At 39.9% G+C, this 10,074-nt stretch overlaps 1 protein-coding gene across 2 annotated transcripts; it reads right to left on the reverse strand.

Moving 5' to 3' along the window:
- Positions 1 to 237: 237 nt before the first annotated feature.
- On the reverse strand, positions 238 to 9,396 carry commd7 (COMM domain containing 7). Of its 2 annotated transcripts, XM_031283991.2 has the most exons (10): positions 9,197 to 9,396; positions 7,834 to 7,887; positions 7,461 to 7,563; positions 7,092 to 7,148; positions 6,600 to 6,637; positions 4,957 to 5,047; positions 3,741 to 3,790; positions 3,566 to 3,614; positions 407 to 483; positions 238 to 314 (listed from the first exon to the last, which is right to left on the reverse strand). In XM_031283991.2, exons 1-9 carry the CDS (start codon positions 9,275 to 9,277, stop codon positions 407 to 409), a joined length of 600 nt encoding a protein of 199 aa, XP_031139851.1. In that variant the 5' UTR covers positions 9,278 to 9,396; the 3' UTR covers positions 238 to 314. The 2 variants fall into 2 exon arrangements, with proteins under 2 accessions (XP_031139851.1, XP_031139853.1); XM_031283993.2 differs by lacking the exon at positions 238 to 314 and having other exon boundaries at positions 321 to 483; positions 7,539 to 7,563.
- Between the last annotated feature and the right edge of the window lie 678 nt (positions 9,397 to 10,074).

Here is a 10,074-nt window from a genome sequence, read left to right on the forward strand (position 1 = left end):
TAAGACTACATTCACACCTCAGTTTAAAAAACAACAACTATAACTTCTCCTTATAACGCCAGAAAAGAGAGCCAATGACAGGAGTCGTGTACCTTTGAGAAAGGTGAAAGCTTTTATTTTGTATTCATGTTTATTTGAGTGGAAATGTCTTGGCAGTACATAAAATGTGTTTTTGTGTTTAGCTTCAGTCACTTAGTCAGTGCCACACACAGACACGCAACATGGCGTAATACATACCACACACACACACACACACACACACACACACACACACACACACACACACACACACACACACACACACACACACATCCCTGCAGCTACAGCCTGACATGAGCACACACACACTCTTACATTATCTCTCTCTCTCTCTCTCTCACACACACACACAGACACACACACACGCTCAGCTGAAACACTCCATGCTGGCCTTGGCTCTCTCCATCTCGTGTAGGAAGTTGTAAAACTGTGGGAGAGTCAACTCTGGAAAAGATGAGGGAAGAAAACAGGAAACAGTTAGTAGATAACAGACTGAGCACTGCTCTATTATGCTGCAAAAAAAAGAAATCAAAATGACTGTTTTACTACTCCCTTTTACATTTTGGTATAAACAAGGTTTCAATATCGATCATGTATCCTGTTTCATACAGCTTGTTTCATTTGCGGTTGTAAAAACTGGTCCGATAGCTTTTTAAAGTGAATAATTCTCTGGAAGTGAAGGGCTAGGAATGTCTGCGTTTCTGGGAAACCAGAAAAAAAAAAGACTTTTATGTATCATATCCAAAAACATTTTTACAGCACGCCTCACTCATAGACATCTGTCAGCTCTGGTGAAATAACATGACCGATGGACTTCTAGTGAGAAACAGCAACTAGCATTAATGAAGCTAACGGTGAGTGCACAAGGGGAGCTCCTGCAGGGGTCTTAGATGTGAAATGATCTGGGGGTCCCGGGCTATCCATGAGTCACGCAAGAAACCTTAGCAACGTAGACAAAAAGAAGCTCATATGATAGTTTTGCTGTTTGCCTGCACAAGTTAACAACTCAGAAGTCCCCTCATTCTGGATATTAGTAGCGTTAGCATGTATGAAATTCCAGCTGTTATCCATCAAAATATAGCAGACACTACGTGGACAGTGTGCCAAATGTCTGTTAGTGGGAACACTACTGAAGTGTGTAAAGGCAAAAGTTCACTCATAAAAAAAGGATTTAATAATAATTTTTTTTCAGCAGGGGATCATGATTTTCTGTTCTCTGTATTCTAAATGTGCATCAATCAGATCACCAACCCATTGACCAGAGAGTCTATGTAGGCTATCTGAGCGAACAGGGGTTTCCTTCTGTGTATAATAAACATTTACCATGCTTCACTATTGGGATTCGTGCAGGTAAAGGCACACAAACAACTCCACATGTTGATCTCCGCGTAAGCTCCCAGACATCCTCCTTTTTCTACCCACCTAGTCTATTAGTATGTCATTTAATTTTGCTCAAGCATAAAAAAAAATATGTTTGAAAAGTTTTAAAAAGGAGCAACTGGACTAGCCTGTGTCCATCTCAGCGGCACAACCTGCCATTTCTCTCTCTGCTTCTGCAAACTGGGCATTCCTGCTGCTCAGAACCATCTTTCTGCTTGTGTTAAGCAACATAGCAGCACATACAGTTGTGTTCAAAATAATAGCAGTCCAACATCACTAACCTCATAAATCTAATTTTTTGGTAGAAGTGATATTTCTACATGGCAAATCAACAGTAAGTGTTGTAGAGTCATAGAAAACCAACAGACCAACAGTCAGGACATCATGCTGCTCATTCTGGGTAATTGAATCTGTAATTGAAAGGGCCATGTTCAAAATAATAGCAGTGCTGTGTTCAGTTAGTGAGGTGATTTATTCTGTGAAGAAACAGGTGTCAGTTATGGCCCATATTTAAGGAAGGAAGGAAGTAAATGTTGTGCATGCTGGTTATAGTGCATTTCACACTGAAATACTCAGCAAAATGGGTCGTTCCAGACATTGCTCTGAGGAACAACGGACTTTGATTAAAAAGTTGATTGGAGAGGAGAAAACATATAAAGAAGAGCAGAAAATGATAGGCTGCTCAGCCAAAGTGATTTCAAATGCCTTGAAATGGCATCCAAAGCCTGAACGACGTGGGAAAACACGGTCAACTACCATTCAAATGGATCGAAGAATAGCCAAAATGGCAAAGGCTCAACCAATGATATCAGCTCCAGGAAAATCAAAGGAGACTTAAAGTTACCTGTGAGTACTGTTAGGATCAGAAGAAGGCTATGTGATGCTAAGCTAGCAGCTAGAAGCCCCCGCAAAGTCCCACTGCTGAAAAAAAGACATGTACTGAATAGGTTGAAATCTGCCAAAGGACACATTGACTGGCCAAAGGAGAGATGGAGCAACATTCAGGGGACTGATGAGAGACAAATAGTTCTTTTTGGGTCTAGGGGCTGCAGACAGTTTGTCCAACGACCCCCATGCACTGAACTCAAGCCACAGTACACTGTGAAGACAGTAGAGCATGGTGGTGTTATGGGATGTTTCTCATACTGTGGTGTTGGGCCTATTTATCACATACCAGGGATCATGGATCAGTTTCAATACATCAGAATACTTGAAGAGGTCATGTTGCCTTATGCTGAAGAGGAAATGCCTTTGAAATGGGTCTTTAACAAGACAATGACCCAGAACACACCAGTAAGAGAGCAAAGTCTGATGTTATGGAGCGGCCAGCCCAATCCCCAGACCTCAATCCCATAGGTGACATCTAAAATGCTGTTTCTGAAGCCAAACCCAGTAATGCAGAGGAATTGTGGGTAATGTAGTTCAATGGTCCTGGGCTGGAATACCTGTTCACCACCAGGTGCCAGAAGTTGGTCGACTCCATGCAACACAGATGTGGAGCAGTTCTCAGAAATAATGGTTATGCAACTAAATATTAGTGCATTAATTCAAAGTAGAGCCAACCCTTGAGACATTTTTCAGTTTATACAGTAATTGTTTGAGTTTGTAAAGAAAAATGCAAATACTGCTATTTTTTTTGAACAGCCTAATTTTCCTTTTTCTTCACTTCCTGTAAAGGTAGAACACAAACTTGATCAATTTTGGTCATGTTTTGATTTGGAATTGAATGTGCAGTGTTCCCAATGCAATGATATTATGGGATTAAAAGCTATTCTAAGGATGTTGAGCATTATTCACTTTTTTAAACACACTGCTATTATTCTGAACACAACTGTATTAAGTATGAGTATCATTAAAAAAAGAACATTTTCAAACATTTGAGCACCTACAGGTCTGCTTGATATCTCCTGCCCACTGTACTGTATAGAGCTCCTCACTTGGACTCCTCACATTTTGAACAAAAGAAGCACCTGCAGCCTGTACATCTGCTGTGTGTCTTCATTCAAATGTTCATTCATGCTTCTTTAATCATCTGGATCTGACATATTTAGATCCAGTTAGGCAGGAGGTTCTTGCCAAAATACAATAAATGATGTGAACAAATGTTTTCAGTGCTGTTTGTGTCAGTAAGAGCAGAGTCGCTCACCCATGTAGACGTTTTCAGTGGAATTCCCCTTTCTGACCACCAGCTTCAACTGCAAGACGACAAAAACTGTGTTTAACACAATTGTGTGTGTGTGTGTGTGTGTGTGTGTGTGTGTGTGTGTGTGTGTGTCTGTGTGTGTGTGTGTGTGGCACACAGAGCTTTCATACTTTCATACCTGCAGGAAGATGTTGCCCACTTTCTGTACTTCACTGGTGCCGACAGTCACTGTGGGGGGGTCAGAACACACCATTATGAACTTAGATTTATACAAAGTGATCAATGAACTCACAAACATATCACATTATTACACAAGTCAATAAATCACACTAACTCCCATGTTCTGCGAGGTAAAATGTCTGTTTGTGTCAAAGGAGTGTGGTGTCTTTGAAGAGAGCAGAGATAACAGCTTCAGTTCTCCGTCGTAAAGAGCTGTCTGACAGCAAGGGAAAGCTGTGAAAATATTCTAAATATAGGACACGCTTAAACTGATATAGAGGTTTTTAGGTGTCTAAAACAGCAGGACATTGCTTATCTTCTGTGTTGGTACTCCTGCCTGCTTCTCCAAACTGGGGGAGTGCTGACCCCCATCTACTGTAGCTAACACACTGACTCTGGAGAAGTAGCTCATACAACCACACTGAACAAACATCTCAACTATCCCTTTAAATGCAACAACTATCACCAAAAATAGAGTCAGCTTATGGATTTCGAAGATGTTTTGTATTTTGTAGGTAGGCCACAACAAGAACACAAAGGACCTGGGCTGTCTTGTATGCACTTTATATACATTACATTCAGTACTGTAGGAGTTTGCCATACATGTGAGACAAGCAGTGACCCTGTTGGCTCTCAGGTTATTTGAGTCTCCATAGACTGTTAAGAGCCGACTTACTGGCGACATGCAGAGACACAGTCTGTTTGCCTGGCTCAAGGTTTTGCATGTCAATAACAGCCCAGTCAAGTAAACTAGAGAGGAGCGCAGCACGTACGGTCACTCCCCTCCACAAACTGGAGCACAGTGTCTTTTAATATGAAGATCAGCTCAACAATGGCTCTACATAATGCCAACTACTCTCCTGCTCCTGCTCAGCGTATTAGCATTTCTATTAGCTGGGAGTCTTAACAAGTCGTTGGGTCCTATGAATAAACAATAAGGTAGATAGAGACCCATCAGCTGATGCGTTTAAATGAGCCAGAACAAAGAATTAGAGCACATAAGCTATGCTAATCGTGTGTTGGAGTAGATCCTCTCTGTGTTCATGAATATGTGCTGGGAGTTTGAGAGGAGAGACGACTGCAGCGCTTTCCATGTGCTCAGAAATAAACTTTGAGTGAACCTATAATTTCGCCGAGAGCTAAATGTGATTTGTGTGGTTTTCGCTTTGTCTTACCTCCAAACTTCCACTCCATGTCAACCAGCTGGTTGACCATCAAAGTCTGTCCCACAGCGAGTGAGGACAGCGCTGCATAGTGCTCCCCCCACTGCAACATACAGAGGAAAGACTCCTGTGCTCAACCAATGATTTCTGGGTAGGTTCAAACCGGACTGTATGTGGCTTTCAAACGCAACAAGACTCGTGTGATTCTAACCAATTCATGTACTGGATTGTCCATTTTGCAAGCATCAATGTTAATAACTGAGTTTTTTTTTTTATAATTAGGTTGCTGGAATGCCCCTTAACCTGTGGTGTAGTAACTAAGTACATTTACTCAAGTACAAATACAAGCTACTTGTACTTTACTTGAGTATTTCCATTTTTTTGCAACTTTCTACTTGTACTCCACTCCATCTGAGAGGTAAATATATTGTACTTTTTACTCCACTACTTTTGTCTGACAGCCTTAGTTACTTTTCAGATGGCAGTTTTTCACCCCCTTCCTGTCCAGTGAAAACCACGTATCTCCGGATATGCTGACGTTGAATGTTTGTGATGAACTGAAGGATGACCTGTGTTTCTCATGTTTACTTCTCAAGACTATTCATTTATAAAGGCTTTAAAAAGCCTCAGTCCCGATGCAGTCTGCTCCTCAGCTCGGGGATCCACACTGAGGCGTTTAAGATATCAGGCATAGAAGACCATATAGGAAATTCAATAACAGATTAAAAAGGCTCTTCTAAAGACAATCATTCTGGATTTATACATTGAAAGCTATGCAATATCCTGGTATTTTCTTGAAACGTGCTGTTTTAGCCAGTGTGTCCTTTATACCTGAATACTGAAAGACATAAAGATGTTTTGTATATATATATATATATATATATATATATATATATATTTTTTTTTTTTTTTTTTCTAAGGTGACCATTATGTAGTTGTACTTATAAATGATGGTAATGGCTGCTCTGCCTGAGAGCATGACAGATGTATTTTTTGTCCTTATATGGTGTTTGATTATTGACAATTGATTTACTGTTGAACGTCGTCTGTCATGTGACTCTACCTGTACACAATAATCATGTGACCTTTAACCTACGTACTATGTGACTCCAGGCCTATCAGCTTTCAGATACAGCTCAAAGGCAAACATTTGCTGGAGGCCTCAATGGCCGAAACGCATTTCCATGTTTTAATAATTTAGCCAATATTAAAGGCTTTTTAAACTTTACCCTCCTGAGTGCCTCCGTTTCTTTAAAGTCTTTAAAAAGCCTCTTGGATCAGCTGTAAATGACATCATCACAAAGCTGAAAACATGGCTGTTTTTATGACACCATGAACAGTTGACTTTCTAGAGAACCATGGTTCTCAGAGGACAGCAAGGCTACAGACATATGACGATCTATATAGATAGACCATGATGCATTGCTGTCAATTAAACTACCCAACAGTGTATAAAGGAGTTAAATGTGTAAATGCAATATACACATTAATGCTGCAGGAATATGAATCCAGAAACATCAGACAGAATAAGGAAGACACTGACATTTTTCTGCATTATACACAATTTAAGTACTTCACAGTGTGGTATTAGTACTTTTACTACTTCATCCACCTCTGGCTTAACCCTGATGTCTTGAAATAGTAGTGAACGTTACCTGCTGTGAAAAGTGAGCCGCCTTGTCTTGGTTTAGTCCTGAGGCAGAGAAAGCAACAGATAAAGCAGGTTTGGTGTAATACCTTCACACTAAGGACTACAAAAGATGGCGACTATCCATGTCATGTGCTACGCTGACGAGTAGCTCATGCTAATGCTCGGTGGGGAACGTTATAAAGTCACAACGTCGTTCAACACGCTCATCAAGTTATTTTAAGTAGAATTGTAACGTTACCGTTAAACAGCACTGGACTAGCCCACGACTACGTTCGCCAGCTAGCGTTAACGTTAGCTGTATAGATAGAAGACTAATGCAATGCTAATTTAGCCAGCTAGCACACCCTGAGTTTTCTGCCTCACTCCCCGCCACTAAGGGACTTCAGTCGGGATGAGAGCGGAGAAAACCGCCCCGGGGACACGGCACATAAAAGAAATGAGGCTACATATTTTAACCTGTTTTAAAATGGATTGGATAAAGGATTGAGATGTGTACCTAATGTCACCAGGTCTTCTTTGATCTGCTCGGATGTCAGGTTTTTCTTCAAGGCGCCTGAGGAGAAAACAGACAGAATCACATGAACCTGTCACTTTATAGCTGAAGTTACAACAGTATCAAGTTAGGAGCTGTGGGAAACTTCTAAACTGGTGCATTCATGTCTTTAGAGAAGATATGATACTACAAGTAGCAGGGTAGCACTATTAATCTCTTCTTGACTACTAAAAGAAAAGGAAAAGCACCTTTATACCCTATGTGTGTGTGTGTGTGTGTGTGTGTGTGTGTGTGTGTGTGTGTGTGTGTGTGTGTGTGTGTGTATGTGTGTGTGTGTGTGTGTGTGTGTGTGTGTGTGTGTGTGTTTCCCACCCTGTGGTACCAGCAGGACACTCTTCATCAGGCTCCTCAGAGGACCGGCACTCATCCCATGTTCCCCTGCAAACTCACCAAGCTGCTGCATGAACCTCTCCGTCTACACACACACGCACACACACACACACACACACACACACACACACACACACACACACACACACACACATACACACACACACACACACACACACACACACACACACACACACACACACACTGTTAATGGGTTATTAGCCGTGATAACTGAACCGAGGCAAAACATTGCCTGTCCTATTGTGTGTGTGTGCAAATTAATGTGTGTGTGTGTGTGTGTGTGTGTGTGTGTGTGTGTGTGTGTGTGAGTGTGTGTGTGTGTGTGTGTGTCCACCTCTTTAGGCTCCAGGAGGAACTGGAACAGAATTTCAATCAGACGCAGAAATTGCTGCACAAAGTGAAACATAACTCTGTTAATGTCTGAAGAAAAATTAACTTTGATCAGCTTTATATCAAGAAATGCAGCTTTATTAACACAGGACATTTTGGAAATGACAGCAAGGTTATGCTTTTGTATCCATGCATAAGACTTTAAAATGATCTGCATGTCATCTAACAATTATAAGTACTTTACTGTAAATTGATCTCATTCATATTTTTCCAAATACAGGCAAGTTTGAAATGGTAAAAAAACAGTAGCTGTTATTTAAACTATACATAACATAACATATTTCACTTAACCCTCGTGTTGTCCTCCCGGGTCCAAACTGAAAATCAACATTTTTGACTGGGGGGTTTTTAACGTTTTTGTCACTTTTGAAAACATTGTGAGTGCCTTATTGTGTTTGATGCTTTATTCTTATTTCTTATTTTATTGCCTTTAGTGGCTTTTCTCAATGTTTTGGCGCTTCTGCCGTCATTTCAGTCGACGTTCTTTGACGTTTTTTTTAAATAACCGACTGACATTGATACCACCATCAGTGTTGGATTAACTAACCAATAACTTTGTAACTGAAAAACACAAATGATTTTTCACCTGATTAGGATCCATCAATCATTTCATTCATCATTCATAGTATAAGAATAATATTTATGGAATTATGCATGACTGCTATTTTTTAATGAATCTCATGTACCCCCTGCAGTATTCCAAAGTACCCCTAGGGGTATGAGTGAGTATGAGACCTACTAATGCTGATATATTATTATAGATTTAACTCCCCAGCAGTTTATGAAATTAGCCTGCCTTTACCAGCTGGAGACGAACACATTAATGCATCAATAATTATAATATAATGTTTCTGCATAATGACTACTCTAACTACACTTTTGTACTTCCTTTAATGCAGGACTTTTACTTGTATTTCTATACATATGTATTGCATATTGCATACGTAAGTAATGCTACTTTTCAGTAACGTTATTGTTCCACCTCTGACTGTAATGTTGGCTGTTATGATGGTTATGATAATGAGAAGTCAGTCATGTGATCCGCGTCAGCTGTCAGCTGCTACGTTCACGGACAGCTCTCATAACCAATAATACATTCATAACCACTTTAAAGCCTTCCCATGTTTGACAGATACCCACAAACATCAAAATAAAGAGAATGAAAGCTCAGAAGTAACACGAGAGCTCCGCTAGCTAACGTTAGCTCAACAGATATATATATAGATATATATATATCTATATATATAGATATATATATATATATCTATAGATATATAGATGCTGTGTGGTAACAACGTGTGGATTACCTGCTCGTTGAGTTTGTTGAGGTTCTGAAAGTCGGTGCTAACCGAATCCGACAACACGTCTTTAGTGAAGTGAAGCTGCATCGTTTTATTATTATTATTATTATTATTATGTGGAAACAGTCAGAGCTGCTCGGCCACGGACGGAATCATAGACAGTAGGCTCTGTTGTGGACTCCACTTCCGTGTTCTTCAGTGCGCCTGCGTGGCAACAGAAGCGGCTCGAGAAATCAGAGCAGATTTCATTTAATCCTAAAAATGAATTAAACCTGTTAGATATTGTTTATTTCAATTGTATGTACATTAGTGCCGAGGCATCAACAGAAACAATACATAATAGGATTTATTATATATTCAGTTTATTGTAGCTTACTTAAAAGTATTTTATAAAAGTATCAAGCATTTACATTTGACTTCAGTTAAACTGACATTCAAATATACTTGAAGTACCACATGTAAAAGTACTCATAATGCAGAATAATATATAGCTTATTATATTATTGATAATAATTATTGATGCGTTCATGTTTTGATGATTTTAATGTTGCAGCTATATAGGTAGCTAGGTAGTTTCATCTATAACATTACATCATCATTTAATATGGGATTTATAGTCTGCATTATTTTTTGGGGCTTTTCCCCTTTATTTGATAGGGACAGTGGATAGACAGGAGGGTGGGAGAGATGATGTAAGAATATTGATTATAGTGCAGTCACCCCCCAACAACACTCAGCAGTTGAAAATCTCCACCAGTTAGAGGAAAAGGTGGAAGACAGTAATAACACTAATAGAAATACAGAGCCAACTGCAGGCTCTGAAGGCTGGAAAGACTTGTGGAGTGGACAGCATCTGCCCTGAGATGCTAAAGCATGTAGCCCTA

Source organism: Sander lucioperca, chromosome 12 (genome assembly GCF_008315115.2).
Source record: "Sander lucioperca isolate FBNREF2018 chromosome 12, SLUC_FBN_1.2, whole genome shotgun sequence".
NCBI classification, from domain to species: Eukaryota; Metazoa; Chordata; class Actinopteri; order Perciformes; family Percidae; genus Sander; species Sander lucioperca.